At 46.7% G+C, this 23,813-nt stretch overlaps 1 protein-coding gene across 2 annotated transcripts in view; it reads left to right on the forward strand.

Annotated features, from left to right (window-relative positions):
* The window catches only part of USP16 (ubiquitin specific peptidase 16), a 385,832-nt gene that overhangs the window by 148,347 nt on the left and 213,672 nt on the right, over positions 1–23,813 (forward strand). For both annotated transcript variants that reach the window (XM_078658388.1, XM_078658387.1), the window contains exon 10: positions 18,253–18,337. In XM_078658388.1, coding sequence (XP_078514514.1) covers positions 18,253–18,337 — 85 coding nt within the window. The remainder of the gene's footprint in view (positions 1–18,252; positions 18,338–23,813) is intronic.

Genomic DNA, 23,813 nt, shown 5'->3' on the forward strand with positions numbered 1-23,813 from the left:
CCAAAAATCACTTTTCTGTTACAAAAGGAGCGGCACAACCAGATTGTTTTTTGAAGCCTTTTAATCAGAGCTTCACCCCACCAACGCGTTTCAGCCAAACAAGGCTTTGTTCACGGTCAGTTAGTCCTTCTACTCTTTTCCTTTTTATACTGGCCCATCTTAGCCTTTAGGAGGCATTATGGGATATGTAGTGCGGAAACAGTTATATATACAATTTTAACTCATAAAAGAAAGACTGGTGTGATCTCATATTATGTAAATACACTAATGCAGTGCAATACATGTTAAGTCACATGGGCAGACTGAATTTTTTAGAGTTCATAAATGGAATAGTTCCCAATCAATGTCAATTTCGTTATCGGGTGTAGTACCCTAATCAAATTTGGACATTCACACTGGTACTGTCACAGTCACTCTAAGTGTACGTGGAGGTCCTCCCCAAAGTTCATACCTCTCGGTATTTTTGTTCGTCATCGGATAATCAGGCGGGACTCAATTTGTCGCAATTTCCGAACTGTATCACCACCTCTCTCCATTTTGGTTAGCATTTTCAGTCCATAGAATCTCATTGTTCTCCATTCTCCTTCCTGGCATGCATTTATATGTTTTGCCGTGGCATATAGCATGTTTTTGTTCTTCACTGCCCTGATGTGTTCCAGGTTTCTCTTTTTTAACATACAGGTGGTGCTGCCTATATATTTGATCCCGCATCTACATTCGATTACATATACCACGTTTTTGGATGTGCACGTAATTTGTTGGTCAATGTACATTATCTTGCCATTGGGTTCCTCAATGCTTTTTTTGCTGGTACCAATTTTGCATGCTTTACAGGAGGAGCAAGGTTTGAATCCTTTACGTTGATCCATAAGCCAATTTGTCTGTGGTTTTGTCTGAAAATGGCTTCTCACTAGGAGATCTCGAAGAGAGGTGTTCTTTTTGTAAGTTATTTGTGGTTGCTTTCCTACTAATTCTCCTATATCCGGGTCCCCAGATATGAGATGCCAATATTTTTTCATTTTGTTGGCAATTATTCCACTTTCTTTATTATATGTAGTCACAAATCTCGGTGAATCGTTTTCAGTGGTTATTTTTTGTTTTTCTACCAGTAACTCCGCTCTTGTCTTTTGATCAGCCTTCTTTTTGCATTTTTGCAGGACATGGTCTTCGTATCCCCTTGCCTGAAATCTCATCTTACTTTCTTTCCCCGGAAGCTTGTCTCCTTTCTGGTGAAGAATTGGCTTGGTAGTTTGGTCTGCCCTGTTCCCATGATGCACTGGGCCAGGGACAGACTAATTTGCATATAGCCAGGTTCTGAGCTGGGATGGGGCAGTGAGCTAAATAACGGTGATGGATCAAGCCCTGATCTTTGGACTGGGTAAGAGTGGTCTGCTTAATTCAGACACTCTGTTCATCACCACCCCCTTTTCTGAATCGTTTTTGGCCACTATAGGTGTGGCAGGGTATACTCAGACATGAGTCCCTTGCTCACTGCTCCATCAGGATTCAAGCAAGCCGGGCCGAAGACGCCTGAAATGGCAGAAACCGGTCCCCGGAAGCTTGTCTCCTTTCTGGTGAAGAATTGGCTTGGTAGTTTGGTCTGCCCTGTTCCCATGATGCACTGGGCCAGGGACAGACTAATTTGCATATAGCCAGGTTCTGAGCTGGGATGGGGCAGTGAGCTAAATAACGGTGATGGATCAAGCCCTGATCTTTGGACTGGGTAAGAGTGGTCTGCTTAATTCAGACACTCTGTTCATCACCACCCCCTTTTCTGAATCATTAAACCTATCCTGGGTGTGAAAAGGAAGCGTGTTCTCTGTGTCACTTCTTCCTAGAACCATATGCTGCACTGCTGTGTGCTGATTAACCCATCGCATGCCCTTCAATACTCACTCCCACCTCTTGAGCCTTTACGCTACTCATCTCAAGTGCTCTTGTACACTGTGCTTCTCATTCCCCTTGGATTGTACATTGCTTACCCACTTGCATTCTGATCTCCCTGCTCTCCCACACTTGGATCATGCAGTTCCACCACAACCCCAGGCCCTGAGCTATAACTCTAGTTAGACTCTGATCTGCTGTGCCTTCAACTGTGAGCTGCTCACCTCCTAAATACTCCTCCCTCTCTCCCCACCTAGGTTGCTCACCCTTCCACCTCCTTTTCCGCTTACTCAATGGCTTCTTTAAATCATGTGCTGCTGTCTCTAGGACTCTTTATAGCTCACTCCCCCCTTGTACTCTGCACTGCCCCTTGATCCTCCTCCTCCTCCTCCTCCTTCTCTTGGACTCTGTATAGCTCACTTCCTCCTTGTACTCTGCACTGCCCCCATTGATCCTCCACCTCCTTCTCTTGGACTCTGTATAGCTCACTCCCCCCTTGTACTCTGCACTGCCCCATTGATCCTCCACCTCCTTCTCTTGGACTCTGTATAGCTCACTCCCCCCTTGTACTCTGCACTGCCCCCGTTGATCCTCCACCTCCTTCTCTAGGACTCTGTATAGCTCACTCCCCCCTTGTTCTCCGCACTGCCCCCATTAATCCTCCACCTCCTTCTCTAGGACTCTGCATAGCTCACTTCCCCCATGTACTCTGCACTGCCCCTTGATCCTCCTCCTTCTCTTGGACTCTGTATAGCTCACTTCCTCCTTGTACTCTGCACTGCCCCCATTGATCCTCCACCTCCTTCTCTTGGACTCTGTATAGCTCACTTCCTCCTTGTACTCTGCACTGCCCCCATTGATCCTCCACCTCCTTCTCTAGGACTCTGTATAGCTCACTCCCCCCTTGTACTCTGCACTGCCCCCGTTGATCCTCCACCTCTAGGACTCTGTATAGCTCACTCACCCCTTGTACTCCGCACTGCCCCCATTAATCCTCCACCTCCTTCTCTAGGACTCTGTATAGCTCACTTCCCCCATGTACTCTGCACTGCCCCTTGATCCTCCTCCTTCTCTTGGACTCTGTATAGCTCACTTCCTCCTTGTACTCTGCACTGCCCCCATTGATCCTCCACCTCCTTCTCTTGGACTCTGTATAACTCACTTCCCCCTTGTACTCAACACTGCCCCTTGATCCTCCTCCTTCTCTTGGACTCTGTATAGCTCACTTCCTCCTTGTACTCTGCACTGCCCCCATTGATCCTCCACCTCCTTCTCTTGGACTCTGTATAACTCACTTCCCCCTTGTACTCTGCACTGCCCCTTGATCCTCCTCCTTCTCTTGGACTCTGTATAGCTCACTTCCTCCTTGTAGTCTTCACTGCCCCCCTTGATCCTCCTCCTCCTCCTGGACTCTGTATAGCTCACTCCCCCATTGTCCTCTGCACTGCCCCCATTGATCCTCCACCTCCTTCTCTTGGATTCTGTATAGCTCACTTCCTCCTTGTACTCTGCACTGCCCCCATTGGTCCTCCACCTCCTTCTCTTGGACTCTGTATAACTCACTTCCCCCTTGTACTCTGCACTGCCCCTTGATCCTCCTCCTTCTCTTGGACTCTGTATAGCTCACTTCCTCCTTGTAGTCTTCACTGCCCCCCTTGATCCTCCTCCTCCTCCTGGACTCTGTATAGCTCACTCCCCCATTGTCCTCTGCACTGCCCCCATTGATCCTCCACCTCCTTCTCTTGGATTCTGTATAGCTCACTTCCTCCTTGTACTCTGCACTGCCCCCATTGGTCCTCCACCTCCTTCTCTTGGACTCTGTATAACTCACTTCCTCCTTGTACTCTGCTCTGCCCCCATTGATCCTCCACCTCGCTGCACTGCCCCCCCTTAGATTCTGAGAAGCACCCTCTCCTTCCCACCTCATTGACTTTGCTACAGCCCCTCGCTTGACGGTGTGAAGCTCCTCCTTGAGCCCCCTGCCGTTCCACCTCTTGCTCCCTATACTTTCTATGACATTTGTATTGCCATTTGTTGCTGAAAATGGTTTCACCAAGATCCACGAACACCGTTACTGCCTGGCCATCCTTGGCAGTCTAAACTTCATTGCACTAAGAACCGATAGGTGACAGGTGTTAGCTTTGAGGACTTACTCCCATACCCACCCCAAAGAAGTAAAGCAGCAGTGCAAGGTCCTGTGTATGTGCAAAAAAAAGCTTCAGCAACTGCTACCCGTGCACCTCTTCTTACAAACGTCTTATCAATTTGCGAAGTCAAATCCAGTGGCGTAGCCACTGCTTGTTTATTCCTCCAAGCCTTCTCCTTGCACACCATTGATTAAAAAAAAAAAAAATCTAAATCAATATTCACATTATAAAGATGCATTGATCGTTCGACCCTGACAAGCTTCCCACAGCATTTCTGTGGTGGCCTTTTCTTCATGTTGAACATTGAGTGTTTGGACACTGATTAAACTTCAACCATTTCAAGACTAGTTTCTGTTATACGTCTTCAAATTACCCTTTAATTTAGTGTTTTGTTTTTTTGTATAATAACATTCAGAATCCTATTGAAATGTTTACTTATAATCACACTAATGCCATTCTTAGGTAGAACGGCACTTTAAAACAATTTTAAATAAATGTGCCGATTTTTAATAATAATTTGGTTTGAACATTTTACTCTATCACTTCAGCTTGTTTAAGTTAATAATTGCTTTTTAAAACTTGTTTATTATTGAATTGAAAGTGGTGCACTAAATTAATGTATCTTGTCTTTTTCAAAATTACCTTATTCTATAGGGTGGGGGAGGCTACATGTGTTGTAGGAGCTGTTCACCCCCCTCTCACCCTCAAACACACACCTCTTTGAAGATATGCAGCTCTTGGGCTCCCAGCAGACTGCTATAACTGTTTGTTGAACTGCTGCCATCAACACTAAGCTTCCAGAGAGGGGCTTTGTCACATCAACATCCCCTCGCCCCTCCCAATTCCTTTGGTGGCTCAAGGACGTGTTATTTGCATTTTGTGGCAGCATAAGTAATGTTTGTTATACTGTTTCTTTTTGATTAGTTCACGTCTGTCTGCCTGTCTAAAGTGCTTCCCATTGTAGTGCATGGATGGGGAAGCAATTTGCCCAAGCACTGCAGTGGTGGTGCATTTGTTCTCCTAAAAGTGTTTCTAAGCAGTTTATGCTGCACAGATGGAGATTTTGCACCTCAATGTATTTTTTCTGCATTGGCTCTTATATAGAATTAGATGATTTAGTCATTCCCCTTTGGGTGTCCAATGAATCCCGTTTGATCTTCACTGATGGTCACAAATGTAGAATAGTCAGGACAGGTTGCGGCAGTTGCTTTATCTAGCATAAAGAAATTTGTGTCTTAAACTGGAGGTAAAAAAAACAATATTCCAAAGACCAGGTCCCACCTCCATAATCAGCACAGGATAACCTTTTCTGAATGTTTCTTTCAAGAAATTAACATTTTTATATAATGCAAGCAGCAACACTGCAGCCTCTGGCTGAAATTGTACTCCAGTTTTAGAACTAACCTTTAAAACCCCACTGTGAGCGAGAAAAACGAAAGAAACGTGGCTTTTCCGGTTAAAAGCATGCACTGTTGAAAAGCATGTACTGCTCCTTTAAGAGCATTTAAATTTGATTGTTCAGCATGCACCATCATGGCAGTTTGCCTCATAGCCTCAGTAGTTTTTTTCTGGTTTGTGCCGAGTGGATCACAGAACACATCAGGTCTTTTTTGAGGTTCTCTTTTCAAACTTCGACGTCTTACACGCTTGTAGAATTTTAATTCATTTGTATCCATCTTTAAAGGGGTATTCTCCACATAATTCCTCAGTTATGACTCCCATTGGGAGGATCCATCCAATTCAAATGCATCCTTAATCTCCAACTGGATCTCCAGAGTGTCGTACCTCTCCTTCTGCATTGTCTCCTAAGAGGCATAAAAGAAAAAGGTCTTCATCGCTTTCTCTTTCTAGGCACCACTCATTCGATTCATCCTATAATCTCCTAGTTCACCAGCCTGTTAACCGACAAGTACTTCACCTACAGATGGTTACACCATCTTCAATAATGTTCTTCCAAGCAGAGCAGGAAGCTCAACATCCAAATGGACACAATCTCTGTAATCATGGAGACATTGCAGTCTTGATCTGTTCACATGCCACTATTGCCTTTTGTCCCGGTCTTTGCAGAACTTGCAGATGAAAAGTTGCTTTGTCCATCAATAATGAAGGTGGCAGCCCTGACACTGTTGAAGTATGGACTCTGGTCAAGATCCTATGTATTTAAGATAAGAGCCTGAACAAGACTTGGGCTTGGTCTCGGTAGTCGAGAAGAAGCACAAATCTGCCCTCGACACTTCGGTCCCTCCTGATAGGGAGAGCAAATAGTTTGACACAGTCTGTAAGACTTTTGGTTCAGCAGTGATGTGTTTCAACACTGCCAGCATCACTGCCCCTCTTGGCGATACGACAGAGTGCCTGGACACTTTTGCAAAAGAGCTCTCAAGAGATTGGAGGCAAGACTTCTTTGAGTTTATACAAACGGGGTAACTAGTTTGAACCAAATAGCCAATGTTAATAGTCAGCAGTCCGGGAAAAAACAAACACACCATCCTAACTTTTGATCCAGCAAGGGATTCAGGGCAGACAAGAAGAGAACAGGGTGCAACTAGGTAACAAAAGGCGACACTGCATCCTTAATGACGTAAGTGCTCTTACCTGCAGCAAAACTAAGCAATACAACTATATGACTGCGAGCAATAGTTTTGACAGTGAGTTTGTTTTTTTGTTTTCCACCACCTACAACTCCCAGTTGCGCTTGACTCAATGGTTTGAATATTGACAACCAACAAATTACTTTGTGTTAGAACATATAGTGTGTGACACAAGGTGTGCTCCACCCTCCTCTTATGTCACCCAGAGTGATCTCATACCAGGGTGAGAAATCTTGCACAACAAAACTACAAGCACCCCCTATCATGTTTTGCAGTGCAGTTTGCAGTGTACCACACAATGTGATTTCACTCTGTATTCCGTCGTTGATACGTGTCATAGACATTATAATGCTGTGTTATCAGACCCAGATATTCTATTGTTTGCTTTGTTACATGTTCAAATTACTGTTTAGTTTGGTGCTATAACAAGGAAATCATTTGAAGAAGCAGTGGGTGAAGGTCTGTAAACAATACCATAAGGCAGTGCTTCCCAAACTTTTTCGACCTGTGGCTCCCTTGACCTAATTGGCAGTTGGCCGTGGCTCCCCATTATGTCACTTATTTTTTTTATCGCTGGGGGGGAGATGTAAGACCGACCTCGGGAGTACTTCGCGTGTTCTCCCTGAAATTAATTGGGATGGAGCAGATGAAGGCATTATAATCATTTGTAACAAAATTAAAATATAACAGTCATTTAATCAGAACTTGAATTGGTTAAGTGAGAAACTATACAATATTAATTGCCAAATATGTTTCCATGACTTAACCTTTTTTTAACCACCAATAAGGAAGCTTGTATTCTGTTTATGGTCAGTTAATGATGAAACTTTGAAAAAGCTAAAGCGTCTATTCCCTCATCCTTTTCGTTTCTCCCCCTCTAAACCTTTCCTCTTCAGACATTCTTTTTCTCCCCTGATGTCCTGCTTTACTTCTCTTCCTCTTTGAATCTTTCATACTTTGTTTTACCTCGTGTATTCCATCTTCCACCTGGGGGGCTTGCCCTTGTTTTCTCAGACTGAAAGTCTTGGTGTCACTTTTAGTTTCCTGTATTTCTTTCATCCGTCTGTCGCACTCCTCTTCCCATAAATAAAACATAGGTGGCCCAGTCTAGGCTAAATTAACAACCTCTCCGACGCCCAAGCTGCTGCAGTCTGAGCTAAACTTGCATATCGGGACTGTGATGTCTTGTCCGAGGTAGCAAGCACTATATCCATACAATTACAATACAATTAGAGAGGCCTTATTTGGCCCAAGAGGAAAGTAACAGGCATGTTTGAGGCTGTTCACCTTTCCAGCAGCGGCAATGTTTGAACATATTTATTGTAACAGTAACTTGCTGTACCATTATATCATGCTACTTTCGTAAAGTGCTCTGGCACCTACGGGCCATGTCTGCGCCATATAAAATAGCAAATAATAATGCAGAGCCACAGCTTCAACTCAAAACAGCTGGGGCGATCTGAGAGCATAATCATAGTTAATAGATTAACAGCTGTAACATTTTTTTTTTACATAAAATATTCCTAGAGATCAATAAATGTTACCAATTCACAATGCAAGCTTGTCTTTTAGTCGGCTGTGCTTCTTCAGATATTAGCATTGTTCTATCTGAAATATTTGGTATCACTGATTAAAATGTAAATTCCTGTTTGACTTTCATATGCCTTTCAAGAAGTGCCTCGTGGGGCGTGTTTAATGCACGTTTATGGGCTTGCTTCACAACCTTCTTTGGATAGGCCCTTGCGGTAAGTTTCTTAGCCAGGTCTTCAGACTGTTCCACAAATGCCTCTGTGTGGAGCAATTGTGCCGATAGCGCAATTGATAAGTGGGTACACTGGTAATTGCTAGCCAGATAACCCCATTGGCGGTGCTACTGTGAGGGGCTCATCTTTTTCTCCACATTTTTCTCCACAAATTTTGTGGTTGGTGATGGAATTGTGACAATTTTAAGTATTTCCTATTGTGTACCTTGATAGTTATTGACACTTGCACAGTAATGGATAGCCTAAAAATAATGGGCACGTGGTAGTAACATTTTTATATACACCGCTACATTTTCTGTGTGTGGAATAGAAAGAGCAAGAGTGTCTGGAGGGACAGGCCATATTTTGTTTATTGTATATGGGTAAAGGCCAGTGTACATTGCTGTCTGCTATGTTTGAACTGCCGCACTCTGCGGCAGAAAAAGGCCTTTTACGTACCCCATTCCACAAGTGACCATCATCACAGATACCTCTCTCTGCCACTGGGATGACGCATCTCTTTGATATGATAGTTAACGGTCTCTGGTCACCCCAGCATCAGGAGTTTCACATCAAAAATCTTGAGCTCCTTGCTTTCCAACTAGTCCTCAAAGCTTATTTAAGAGCATTCAGGGTAAAGTAGTATTGATCAAGACCAACAACATGACCCCCATGTATTATCTTCAGAGACAGTAGGGCACTTACTCCCCACAGCTGTCCGCACTGGTGCAGAAGATTTGGCATTAGGCAATTTACCATCAGATACACCTTTTAGCAGAATACCTCCAGGGACTGGACAACAACTTTGGGGAACTGCTCAGCAGGATGCACAAAGAAATCCACAAGTGGGAACTCACTTTACAAGTCCTATTCCCTGACTTTCAGAGGTGGGAGCTTCCGCAAATAGATATCTTTGCCTTAAAAAAAAAAACACAAAATGCCAAAGCTTGGCCTCCAAGTTTCTACATGCATAGTCCATGGACAATTTCTATGGTTAAACTGGTCGGGGATATTTGCCTATGCTTTCCTCCTCTCCTTCCATATGTGGTCAGCATGCTACAACAAACATCTCCCACCCTTCTCCTGGTAGCCATAATGTGGGCCAGACAACTGTGGTTCTTCACCCTACTCAAGATGTTTGTCACTCTGCTTAAGAAGCTCCCCAACAGGCTGGAGCTTCTCACTCAAAAGCAAGGCAAAATTAGAAATCCAGACCCCAGGAAGTTCAGTCTAGCAGTCTGTCAAGGAAGGTCTTAGAATTTGGTTATTTGAATGTTTGACGAGAACGTATGGATGTTTTGAAAGAAGCACGAAGGCCTGCTCGCAGCAAAATGGAAAAAGTTTGACCACTAATGTAACTCCAGGAGTTTAGACCCTCTTAAACTTGCTTTCTAAGACATTGGTATTTATTTCGCCTTCAAAAATCAGGTTTCGCATTAAAGTCCATACACCTACATCTTGCAGCCATTGCTGCATAAATGCAGGAAAGAGAACATTCTTTGCTTTTCAAAATTCATGTTGATAAGGCTTTTATGGAAGGCCTTAAAAGAGATTTCACATAGTGCTGCCTGTCGGTCTATGGAACCTTAACATATAATGGGTCCCACCTTCAAGTCATTTTATTCCTGTCCTTTGCAGTGTTTTTCCTGGAAAGTAGTCTTCCTTCTAGCTATCATTTTATTAAGGGGCAATAACTTGCAATCCCTCACCTTGGAGGAACCCTTTATCCTAGTCCGTAGGGGTAGGGTTTCTCGCAGAAGTGATCCAAAATTTCTTCCACCTTAATCAAACTATTTAACTCTTCCAGACTCTGAAGCTGAGAGAGCTCTTCACACCCTAGATATCAAAAGTGACTTAATGAACTACATTGACATAACTTAGCCTTTTTGCAAAACTCAACCGCTTTTTGTTGTCTTTGCTAAATCTTGTCAAATACACCCAGTTTAAAAATCTGGCATAGGTAGATGTAACGTTAAATGTATCTAGACATGTTACCTTTAAGAACAAGCATTTGCAATGCAATCGGTCTCGCATTAGGAAAGTGTGAGCTATTGGTATTGTAAATGACACATTTTTTGTATATGTGTTGGCTTTGAAAATATATAAATTAATAACATTGTTATTCACAAAGCCAATAGCTTACACGTTCCTTATGCGAGTCCTATCGGCTATGGCAATGCTTATTGGTAGCAAGCAAGGACAGTGCTGTTGTGGTGCTGAGTGATGATGTAGTTGGGTTGAGTGATGTGGTGGTGTATTAGAGTGATGTGGTGGTGTCCCAAAGTGATGTGGTTGTGTCCCAAAGTGATGTGGTGGTGTCCCAGAGTGATGTGGTGGTGTCCCACAGTGATGTGGTGGTGTCCCACAGTGACGTGGTGGTGCCCCTGAGTGATGTGGTGGTGCCCCTGAGTGATGTGGTGGTGCCCCTGAGTGATGTGGTGGTGTCCCTGAGTGATGTGGTGGTGTCCCTGAGTGATGTGGTGGTGCCCCTGAGTGATGTGGTGGTGCCCCTGAGTGATGTGGTGGTGCCCCTGAGTGATGTGGTGGTGCCCCTGAGTGATGTGGTGGTGCCCCTGAGTGATGTGGTGGTGCCCCTGAGTGATGTGGTGGTGCCCCTGAGTGATGTGGTGGTGTTCCTGAGTGACCTGGTGGTGTCCCAAAGTGATGTGGTGGTGCCCCTGAGTGACGTGGTGGTGCCCCTGAGTGACGTGGTGGTGCCCCTGAGTGACGTGGTGGTGCCCCTGAGTGACGTGGTGGTGCCCCTGAGTGATGTGGTGGTGCCCCTGAGTGATGTGGTGGTGCCCCTGAGTGATGTGGTGGTGCCCCTGAGTGATGTGGTGGTGTTCCTGAGTGATGTGGTGGTGTTCCTGAGTGATGTGGTGGTGTTCCTGAGTGATGTGGTGGTGTCCCTGAGTGATGTGGTGGTGCCCCTGAGTGATGTGGTGGTGCCCCTGAGTGATGTGGTGGTGCCCCTGAGTGATGTGGTGGTGCCCCTGAGTGATGTGGTGGTGCCCCTGAGTGATGTGGTGGTGCCCCTGAGTGATGTGGTGGTGCCCCTGAGTGATGTGGTGGTGCCCCTGAGTGATGTGGTGGTGCCCCTGAGTGACGTGGTGGTGTCCCAGAGTGACGTGGTTGTGTCCCAGAGTGATGTGGTGGTGTCCCAGAGTGATGTGGTGGTGTCCCAGAGTGATGTGGTGGTGTCCCAGAGTGATGTGGTGGTGTCCCAGAGTGATATGGTGGTGTCCCAGAGTGATGTGGTGGTGTCCCACAGTGACGTGGTGGTGCCCCTGAGTGATGTGGTGGTGCCCCTGAGTGATGTGGTGGTGCCCCTGAGTGATGTGGTGGTGTTCCTGAGTGATGTGGTGGCGTCCCTGAGTGATGTGGTGGTGCCCCTGAGTGATGTGGTGGTGCCCCTGAGTGATGTGGTGGTGCCCCTGAGTGATGTGGTGGTGCCCCTGAGTGACGTGGTGGTGCCCCTGAGTGACGTGGTGGTGCCCCTGAGTGATGTGGTGGTGCCCCTGAGTGATGTGGTGGTGCCCCTGAGTGACGTGGTGGTGCCCCTGAGTGACGTGGTGGTGCCCCTGAGTGACGTGGTGGTGTCCCTGAGTGACGTGGTGGTGTCCCTGAGTGACGTGGTGGTGTCCCTGAGTGACGTGGTGGTGTCCCTGAGTGACGTGGTGGTGCCCCTGAGTGACGTGGTGGTGCCCCTGAGTGACGTGGTGGTGCCCCTGAGTGACGTGGTGGTGCCCCTGAGTGACGTGGTGGTGCCCCTGAGTGACGTGGTGGTGCCCCTGAGTGACGTGGTGGTGCCCCTGAGTGACGTGGTGGTGCCCCTGAGTGACGTGGTGGTGCCCCTGAGTGATGTGGTGGTGTCCCTGAGTGATGTGGTGGTGCCCCTGAGTGATGTGGTGGTGCCCCTGAGTGATGTGGTGGTGCCCCTGAGTGATGTGGTGGTGCCCCTGAGTGACGTGGTGGTGTTCCTGAGTGACGTGGTGGTGTCCCAGAGTGATGTGGTTGTGTCCCAAAGTGATGTGGTTGTGTCCCAAAGTGATGTGGTGGTGTCCCAGAGTGATGTGGTGGTGTCCCAGAGTGATGTGGTGGTGTCCCACAGTGACGTGGTGGTGCCCCTGAGTGACGTGGTGATGCCCCTGAGTGATGTGGTGGTGCCCCTGAGTGATGTGGTGGTGCCCCTGAGTGATGTGGTGGTGCCCCTGAGTGATGTGGTGGCGTCCCTGAGTGATGTGGTGGCGTCCCTGAGTGATGTGGTGGTGCCCCTGAGTGATGTGGTGGTGCCCCTGAGTGATGTGGTGGTGCCCCTGAGTGATGTGGTGGTGCCCCTGAGTGATGTGGTGGTGCCCCTGAGTGATGTGGTGGTGCCCCTGAGTGACGTGGTGGTGTTCCTGAGTGACGTGGTGGTGTTCCTGAGTGACGTGGTGGTGTTCCTGAGTGACGTGGTGGTGTTCCTGAGTGACGTGGTGGTGCCCCTGAGTGACGTGGTGGTGCCCCTGAGTGACGTGGTGGTGCCCCTGAGTGACGTGGTGGTGTCCCTGAGTGACGTGGTGGTGTCCCTGAGTGACGTGGTGGTGTCCCTGAGTGACGTGGTGGTGTCCCTGAGTGACGTGGTGGTGTCCCTGAGTGACGTGGTGGTGTCCCTGAGTGACGTGGTGGTGTCCCTGAGTGACGTGGTGGTGTCCCTGAGTGGTGTGGTGGTGCCCCTGAGTAATGTGGTGGTGTCCCTGAGTGATGTGGTGCAGCAGCACAGAGACTGAAGCTAAGAACACGCAGGATTGAGTGCTACAAAGCCCGTTCAGTTTCAAAGCACATAATGATGGAGCCGGGAAAAAGCAAGGGGAAACAGGAAAACACAGGAAGAGTGTATAATGATAGAGGCAGCGAGGGCTGGGGCTTTGACAGCAATCAAGTTCGGGGTCGAGAAGGCACTGAATGGGAGAACACGGAAAACACCCAGGGCCAAGGAAGGAAGATGCAAGCACACAAGCAAAACAAGCTCTTGGAATTGCTGTGGCGGGGGAGCGGGGGCGCATTCCTTTGAAGTCTGATGCGGGGGGCGGGGGAGCGGCAGCCTTTGAAGTCTGATTGGGGGAGAGCGGCAGCCATTGAAGTCTGATGCGAGGCACAGACAAATGGTGGTGTGTGGCGTGGCTGGTTTGTGCACGTGCATAGATCACATGAACTGTGTCTAATCCGCCGTTGTGGTAGACTGTTCTTTTCCCCTTACTATAATCTCGCCGGGGCAATGCGCAAGCGGATTGGCTCAGGCAAGACCTAAAAAGGGTTCTCCCCAGACCACATTCTATTGGGAAGAAGGGGGTAACCATGCCTTTTTAGGGAATATTCCCATAGCAGAAATCTGCAAAGCAGCTATATAGTAACTCCATGCACCTTTACTAAACACTACGAAATTGATATTCTCGCCCGTCAACAGGCTAGAGTAGGCCAAACTGTATTAATAACTCTGTTTCAGACATATTCATCATCCACTTACAAGCCACCTCTTAGGGGAGTACTCCTTTACAGTCTATGCAGAGCATGTGCATCTTGAGCCACACATGCTATTAATTGAATATGTTATTTACCCTGTAAGCATCTGTTAGTGCTGTAGATCCACATGCACTCTCCTCCCAGGGTCAGTGTCTTGTTTGCACATCTCTTTAATATTAAATATTTGCTTTATTTTTAAAAGCCATTGGCATTGTCACCATTTTCTCACTATCAACCACTTCATACTTACACTCATCTGCTGTACGGAAAACGAATTATCAATCAATCAATCAGTGACACTTATAGAGCGCGCTACATACCCGTAGGGTCTCAAGGCGCTGGGGGGGGGGGAGGGGGGTGCCGCTACTGCTCGAACAGCCAGGTCTTCAGCTTCTTCCTGAAGGAGAGGTGGTCTTGGGTCAGGCGCAGGTCGGTCGGGAGGGAGTTCCAGGTCTTGGCGGCCAGGTAGGAGAAGGACCTTCCTCCTGTAGTCGCTCTTCGGATGCGGGGGACGGCGGCGAGGGCGTGGTTGGCTGATCGGAGGTGGCGTTTGGGAGCGTAGAAGTTGACTCGGCTGTTGAGGTAGCTCGGACCTTGGTCGTGTAGGGCTTTGTGTGCGTGGGTGAGGAGGCGGAAGGTGATTCTTTTGTTGACGGGGAGCCAGTGAAGGTCTCTCAGATGTCCGGAGATGTGGCTGGTTCGTGGGATGTCGAGGATGGGTCTGGCTGAGGCGTTCTGGATCCGCTGGAGTCTCTTCTGGAGCTTGGCGGTGGTACCGGCGTAGAGGGCGTTGCCGTAGTCCAGTCGGCTGGTGACGAGGGCCTGGGTGACGGTCTTCCTGGTCTCGATGGGGATCCACCAGAAGATCTTCCGTAGCATGCGTAGGATGTTGAAGCACGCCGAGGAGACGTTGTTGACTTGCCTGGTCATGGAGAGGGAGGAGTCCAGGATGAAGCCCAGGTTGCGTGCATGGTCTGTTGGTTTGGGTGCGGTGCCCAGGGCGGGAGGCCACCAGGAGTCGTCCCAGGCGGAGGGTGAGGAGCCCAGGATGAGGACCTCCGTCTTGTCCGAGTTCAGTTTCAGGCGGCTGGTCGTCATCCACTTGGCTACCTCTTTCATCCCTTCGTGCAGGTTGGCTCTGGCGGCGGCGGGGTCGTTGGTCAGGGAGAGGATCAGCTGGGTGTCGTCGGCGTAGGAGATTATGCTGAGGTTGTGTTTGCGTACGATGGCCGCGAGGGGGCTCATATAGACGTTGAAGAGGGTGGGGCTCAGAGATGATCCTTGGGGGACGCCGCAGATGACTTCGGAGGCCTCTGACTTGTACGGTGGTAGGCGGACTCTCTGCGTTCTTCCGTCGAGGAAGGAGATGATCCATTCCAGCGCCTTGTCCTGGATTCCGACGTTGCTGAGGCGCCGTACTAGGGTGCGGTGGCAGACCGTGTCGAATGCCGCGGAGAGGTCTAGGAGGATGAGGGCCGCTGTTTCTCCATTGTCCATCAGGGCTCGGATGTCATCGGTGGCGGCGATGAGGGCGGTCTCGGTGCTGTGATTGGCTCGGAATCCGGACTGTGATGGGTCGAGGGATCCGTTAGTCTCGAGGAAGGCGGCCATCTGCTTGTTGACGGTCTTCTCGATGATTTTGGCTGGAAACGGGAGGAGCGAGATGGGGCGGTAATTCTTGAGGTCGGTGGGGTCCGCTGTTGGTTTCTTGAGTAGAGCGCTGAGTTCGGCGTGTTTCCAGCTCTCAGGGAAGATGGTGGTGTCGAAGGATGTGTTGATGATGTCTCGCAGGTGGGGTGCGATGACAACGTCGGCCTTGTTGAAGACGTGGTGAGGGCAGGGGTCGGTCGGTGATCCGGAGTCTGTACCCATGCACATTCCTAAAGGAGGTTTCAAATCATATGTTGTGACTCGTAAGAATTTCTCCCCAAAAAAATAACTTATAACACCCGAGCCAAGCACTAGATTGAGGAGTATGCCGAGTATGTGCATCTATAGTACCACAAGCTACGAATAGATGCTTACTGGGTAAGTAACATATTCCGTATTATGACCTCTTTAGGGCTTTTTCTATGGAGAGACACCAGTCTCATGGCAGCTAATTTGAATAGCTCCTAAATACTTTGACACAGTCGATAAGCCTATGGAAGCCAATTCATAAAAGTAACAAACAAAATGTCTAGGAAGATTGCGCTGCTGTTGATGGTCACTTTAACTACGAGAGTCTGTGAAATCCATACCTTCAGCATAAAAGATACTTTTCTTAGATTCTACAAAGACCGGGCCACATTGTGAATGAAACCCCACTTTATTCCATAAGTGCACACCAATTGTCATCTCAGTAATTAGGCAGATATGAAACCTGGGCTCCAGAATCAAACCAACAAGGTAGAAAGAGCACTACACACCTTACACATTTCTTTTACTTTTATGTATTACGTTGACAAAACCAAAGACTTTCACAAGTCTCGATAGCTGTTGGTTTCTTTGGACATCCTCAAAAAGTCAGTCCCTTCCAAGAAAGTGATAGTTCAATGGGTAGCAGTGACCATTGCCTTCTGTCACTCAAAAGTAGGTCAATCTTGACAAGGCCCCTTGATTGAGTGCTCAACCAGAAGCACTTAACTTAAACAGCTCTCTTCCCATATGTATACTAGACATTTTATAGGGGTTTATGGTAATGAGATTTTAGCGTTCAGGGAAGGGTAGAGTTCAGGGATAGTAAGACATTTTTAGGGTTTAGGGGTGGTAGGAAGATTTTAGGGTTCAGAAAAGGATAGTGTTAAGGGGTAGTAGGATTTTTTTAGGGGGCTCAAGGGTGGGTAGTACTAAGTGGAAGTAAGGAGTTTTTGAGTTCAGGATAGGTAGGTGTTTAGGAATTGTAAGGCGTTTTTAGAGTTCAGGTAAAGATAGTTTTAAGGAGTAATAAGGGATTTTTTAAGGGTCAGGGAATAGTAGTGTTGATGTACAGTAAGTATATTTTAGGGTTTGGGATAGGTACCCTCAAACTCTAGTAAATACAAGCAGAGATTCTCACCTGCAGAAACTGGCAGGTATCACTCCCTCATATTCTGGCCTCATTTACCTGAATCCCCAACATCAATTTCAACAAAAGAGAGCAAAATGTGAGTTATGCGTTATCCTTGACTTCATCCTGTCGCTTCTGTATGTATTTTCTTTTGCAGTGCAGACCTAACGAATCATCAGAGTGACTGTATATTAATTGCTTCTCTCTCTTCACACTTAAGCCCAGCCAACAAACCTCTCCCCACGTATTCCACGTTATGAAGTTAAATTCTACCAATTATGCATAACCAAACAAAACAAAGTAGCCATTTTTGTGACTACCTGCAATTGCTTCGAGGGGCTTTTCAGTGCTGTGAGGTCCTGTACAATTAACACAATGCAACATTAGGCAGTATAATATAATACAGGTAAGGGTAATTTGTTGGAGACATAGAAGTAGTGGAGTGAGCCAAAGAATACAGCAGTACGAGTGCAGTCATTGCTAAAACCATTGCATGCAGAGGCGAAGGAGAGAAGGACTGAAAAATCTTGGGTTTTGTCTGAGTCAACACAAATGCTTCATTGTGGCTTTGTTGTTTTTCTAATACCTGATGGGGTTCTTCTTTAAAGCGAACCATGTTTGGGTTACAGCTACTGTATTCAGAGACGTATAACAGAGAGGTTGTTTATGCATCACAGATTTCAGGAACAGTCACTTGCTGTACCTTCCATTGCTGCATAACGATCAACTAGTGGTTCATGCTGTTCTGACTGTCAATGTCAACACTTCGCAGTGAAAGCATAAGCTTAGCAAGTTTGCATTTCAGGAAACTTCTTCTGGGGGTGCATATTAATATGATTGGATTTTATTTCTTAGACTACCTTTTTTCCCAGTTTCCAGAATACGTGTTTTTCAGGCTGCTTCCTTACTGGAGAGCCGTAGTCCTCCAACTTGGCATCATCATCCTTGTTCTCAGTTTGCCTAGGCAAAACTAGTTTTCTGTCATCATGCACAAGAATGACACTGCAGATGTTGGACAAATAATCTAGGAAGACATTGAGCAGGATATTTCTGTAGGTTGTGAATAATACCGATCAAATGAAACTCTTCTCGCGTTTTCATAAAGTCTTAAGTGTCATAGCGATGCACTAAAAATTAACCCTAGCAGTATAGTAGGATATATGGCCGGAATCGACAAAGCAAGGTTTTGAATGTTTAGCAGGAAGGCTGTAACATCGTATAACCAGAAATGGCAAATGTTCGTTTATTTTTCAGGCAGTGATGTGCACTGATCAAGCAGAACTGAAAGCTTCAACAAATATTTATGTTGTCTATTAAAATTGTTCGGGTATTACATGTTTTTTTGGTCTTATTCCCAGAGACTAAAGACGGGAATAATGAAACATATGAAAAATATGGCTGAAATAATAGAGGATGAAGAGGAGATGAAGAAGAGAGCCAACGGTAATTTGTTTAATACTTTTTAAGTACATAATTGAACAGTGCATAAATTGTCATTCATTGGAACTTGCCCCCCACTGAGGATAGACAGGAAGGGAGACTAACGTAATTGACCTACAAAATCAAAAAAAGATATGTACAGTAAGTATATATACCTAGAGTTTAAGAGATTCTGGCATTTCCCATCATCTTGAATTGTCCTCTTCAGAAATAAGAGTCCTGCATACCTTGAAATGACATCTTCAGAATATGAAGACCAGTAAAAAATAAAAAGTACCCACTACGTATACAGTCTTTTTAGGACACATAGCTTACACAATGGCTATAAACTTCCATGCTAATCTCTTCTGTAAGTTGTAGGTCAGAACTTTGAGTTCTTGCAAGGCCAGCTCAGTTTTCCATCTTCCTTAAGTGAGTTAATCAAGTTTCATGAAAGTGGGTTTTGATGACTATTGTTTAATGCTCATGGAGGTGGCAAAAACGTGATATGAATGTAGATAATTCATCCTATCTGTCGTGTCCAACGAATATTTTATTCTCTCTTATTTGAGCATTTTACAGATTAGTACAGGGTCATGGGGCTGTTGGACTAATGCATCTTAGGGATAGACTGAGGAAAGGAGTAGATAATTCAAGTGATTCTCAAAGAACCTGTTTTTAAACTGCTCGTTTTGTGCCCTTTCTAACCCACTGAACCTGACCTCGCATTGGCTGGGGGGTGGGGGGGAGGGGGATGAGTTATTCTGCTTGTTGGTGGGTGGAGTCTGTTAGGGCATGCCGCGCAGTTATAGAACTTGCACCCTCCTTTGCTTCGCTCCACCAAGAATCTATTATCCTTTAGGAAGATATAAAAACCTTTCTCTATGCTCTGTAGGTTACCCAATTTGGCTGGTTCTCCTTCTCCTTCTGTGTGTTTCACACGCTTTTTTGGTGCCCCACCACCGTTTCCTTCTTCTCCATGAATTCCCTCACTACCACTCATTAACAATGCACCTCATCTCTCTATAGCACCTTTCTGACAAACATTACATTTTTTTATAGCGCTACTCATAGTTTACTTAACTCATTTCTGTGATCTGCATGGTACATATTCTTTGTAGCAGGCACATTAATCCTCTGCACTGTGTGGGTGACTAGTGCCCATGTGAGTTCATGGTGAGCGATGCAACAGTGTGAGAGTAGGGTGAGAGGAGTGACTGCAGGGTGAGTGAGGTGGCTGTGCGAATTTGGGTGCGGATGCAAGTTTAGAATGGGACGAATGACTATGATTACTGATGGGCTTGCTTGAGTGACTTGCATATTGAGCAGTGAAGGAGACAGGTGAGTGAAGTGTCACATGAGAGCAGGATTAGTAGTGTGCTTGTGTTACTGCAGGGTGAGGTATAGGGTGAACAGCGCAAGTGCATTGTGAGTGCAAAGTGATCACTGTGAATGCAGAGTGACAGGTGTGCTTATGTGACCTCAGGGCAAGTGGAGGGAAAACAGTGTAAGTTCATGGCGAGTGGCATAGGTGCAGTGTGGTCACTGTGAGTACAGGATGAGCGGGTGAATGGTGTGAGTGCAGAGTGATCAGGGTTGAGTGCATTGTGATCGCTGTGAGTGCAGGGTGAATAGTGTCCTTGTGTGATTGCAAGGTGAGGTACAGGGTGATCAGTGCATTGTGAGTGCAGTGTGGTCACTGTGAGTACAGGGTGAGCGGGTGAATGGTGTGAATGCATGGTGCTCAGGGTGAGTGCATTGTGATTGCTGTGAGTGCAGGGTGAGCGTGAAAGTGAAGGACAAGAATGAGAAGTGAGTTGTCTGAATGCAGGGTGCATTCCCAGACGCTTGAAGTAACTTAGCATGTTATTGACGGCGGAGTAGGGTTTCAGATACAAGTTAAGCTATTGCTATTATAGCATTAATCGAGGATGTAGGAAATAAATACTGTGCTGATCCTGCAACAAACTTCCAGTCCAATGGTTAGGGTTGCCAGCAGATTATTTTGATGGCCCAGTTGGTAAAAAATAAGCAGTCACCTAAAGCTGTATTTTAAGCACTTATCTGTACATACTTCGATCAGCAAATATAGATAGAAAGCACTTTTATTTGTGTATTAGGGCTGCCTCAATGATCCATGACTGATAATCAACGAGAACAAAGACCGCAAAGTCGCATAATGAATGGATACATACTTTTTTATTTATGAGTCTATTTTGTGTCAAGAGGAGGTATTTGCAGGCTCTTTAAACAACACATGGCAGGCATTTTTCTTTTGGCAACCCTACTTTATATTCCTTTTCATGAAATGCATTCACACACTACAGCAGTAAATGTAAAATACAAATTTAAGGGATAGGCAGAGTGGGGACCCAGGGGGTACTGGAACCAGGAACAAATACTAAGCCTCTAACCAGTTTACAAAGGCATGTAAACATGCAAATGATGTTTAAAGACCTGTGAAAAACTCCACCGGGCGTGCAGGAGATAAGACTCCAGACACTGCCCAGCCGAGCCCCCAGCAGCTCGAGTTACACTGCAGCAGCCCGGGCTGAGACACAGGGCAGGGGGGGAAGAGGGGGGCTGAAGCCATGGGGCCTGGGCAGAAGTGTGACTCGGAATGTGCGACCCCCTTTGCATTGCTCCATGTCCCCCCTGAGGGTCGCACCCCACAGTTTGAAGACCCCTGCCCTAGTGATATTTGGCCCCCTCTGATCCCCAAAAATTGCCTGCTCAAATTTCTCAGACCCAGTGATCTCCTTGTTCAACCTATCCTTAAGTTTGGGCCTGGTTCCCCATACCTTTAAGGAAGCAGTAGTCGCCCCTTCTAGAAAGTGGGGGAAGATCCATCTATTTTAAAGAACTACCAGCCCATCTCCTTTCTTCCCTACCTAGCCAAGATACCAGAGACTCGCATCACACAATATCTGTCCTCCTTTGCAGAAGACTGTGCCTTCCTCGACTCTCATCAAGCGAACTTTCGACCATCCCATTCCACAGAATCTGTCATACTTTCCTTAGTGGATGCTATAAAAGAGGAAGCTGACGAAGGCTTGGCCCCGGCCCTAGTCATTTTGGACCTATTGATGGCCTATGACACAGTGGATCATGACATCCTTATCGATTTTGTAGAGTCTGTCAGCCTGCAGGGATCAGCATTAGAGTGGATGAAATCCTTCCTCTCTGACCGATTTCAGTCGTTTTGCCTATTCTCTTTTTGTTCATCTAAGGTCAGATTTGACTGTGGAGTACCTCATTGCTCCTCTTTGACTCCCCTGCCTCCCCACCCCCCATAATTCAATCTTTACATTTGCCCATTGGTACTCTTCCTAAAGAGGGGCAGGGTGAAAGTATATAACTACGCTGACGACATGCAGCTTCTTTTTGACATTTATGACACGCAGGAGTCCATAGAGACTTTCCAGAGCACTATGCTGTATATCTGTGACTGGATGAACTGTCATCCGCTGAAGCTGAACTCCGATAAAACTGAGATTATGCTGACTAAATATAAATGGCATAGCTGGAATCCCTCTATCTGCCATTGTAGATGGGTACCCACCCTATCTCCCCGAAATGGTAAAACCTTGGGATTCTAGTCGTTGAAGATCTTTTATTGAAGCCCCAGATAGGCACAGTGTCTTCCTCCTGTTTTTTCAACTTCAAAAAAATAAATAAATAGGAAATACTTCTCCATCAAGGCAGTCATTCAGATCATTATTTACCCTGTCATGTCGTGAATAGACCATGCAAACTCGTTCTAACTAGGCCTTCCTAAGGGTTTGAGTCAGAGGCTCCAGCTGGTCCAAAACCAAGCAGCGAGATTGGTTTGGTGTCTGCCTAGATTTTGCCACACAAAACCTCTACTGGTTATATTACATTGGCTCGCAGTCGCTCAGAGAACCCTTTTCAAGACTGGGTGTACCATCTTTAAATCTTGATATAGAAAATCTCCAACTTTTGTGACCTACAGAATCTGGAATTATATCCCGAAGCACACCAAAGTTTATTAGAGGCCGCTAAATTTAACAAGAAGAGATGGGGGAAACCAGGTTTGCATGCTTGCTCCTGGTGTCTGGTATTCTCTTCCCCGTAACGTCAGAGCCACAACCTCCTATACGAGTTTCAGATCTTTGCTAAAAACCTGGCTCTTTAGACAGGTTTACAGTTGAGTCCTAGAGTCTCCTCTTTCTCAGTGTTCCATGTAGTGCCATGAAACCATTTTGGAGTGCATGCGCTGGACAAGAAACTCTACATCGCATTTAGCAGCGCTGCCATACCGGCGCTACTCGCTTTTAAATATCCCGTTTTTTATTTGTTTTGTGTCTAATTTGTATTTGCCCTGTTTTTAACCTGCCTTTCCTTCTGGCCACCTATCTGCATTTTAATTGTTGACTCCACCGCTGGTCGAGCGGGTCCGGTTCTCGGGGGTTTGTTTCAGCGCTCGCCATCTTGGGGGCGGAAGAGACACTTGCAGGACGCCATTCTCGAGCGTCCTAGCGCTCTGCCAATTTGGGAAACGCTACTTAAGGCGCTCTCCACAGCGCGCAGCGGTGACGCACAGCGGACGCGCCTTCACTGCGCCTGAGTCGTGCCAAAGTCCTGCCCGTCCGCGCCCGTCCGCGCCAGTACGCGCCTAGGGACTATATTGACTTTACCATCTCGGTCGGCTGTACAAGCTATGCCTTCTACAACCCTATATTACTCCGGTGAGGCTCTGAAATCTATGCGCTCTCAGACTTCTTTAGATTGCACCACCTGTACTCTACCGACCCACAAATTTCAATGCGCCGGCTGTGAATTTTACACTGGTAAAATGTCTACCTGTAAGGCAATGAACCAGGTTCGAACACGAGGCACGGAGGTCTAAAAAAACTCCCTCTACACATTCTATTCTCCAGTTTTGGAGCATCAACTGTAGGTCCCTCCCAAAACATAAATCAAATATCTTTGATTTTCTCGTTATCGAGCAGCCAGACACTTTGTTTCTCACTGAAACCTGGCTCCACGAAAGTTCTGGCCCAGATATTGCCATCGCAGTTCCCAACAACTATGTTATGTTGAGGCAGGACAGAGCCTCCGGAAAGGGAGGGGGCATCGCTATTATTTTCAAGTCTTATTTCTGCAAACTTGAGGCCTTTCCCCTGTCTGGTTGTGAAGCGGCGCTTTTTAAACTCGCAATCAACCCCCAATTCATAATGTCTGGCCTTTTGATTTATCGCACCCCTGGCAGTGCCCACGCATGGACATCCTCGCTTGCCGACTCCATTGCTCCGCTGCTTCTTAGGGCAGCAAATTTTACAATTCTTGGCGATCTAAATTTGCATCTTGAAGATCCCTTATGCACTACCAGCAAGGGTTTTTTAACAGATCTTGAGGTTCTTAGCCTTGCATTGTGCAACTCGGGTTCCACTCACTCGGCGGGGCATCTACTGGACCCTATTCTTTCTACCCTTCCTTTTGATTGCTCCCAGAGTGCTCGCCCGCTAGAGTGGTCTGA

Source organism: Lissotriton helveticus, chromosome 8, assembly GCF_964261635.1.
Source record: "Lissotriton helveticus chromosome 8, aLisHel1.1, whole genome shotgun sequence".
NCBI lineage: Eukaryota > Metazoa > Chordata > Amphibia > Caudata > Salamandridae > Lissotriton > Lissotriton helveticus.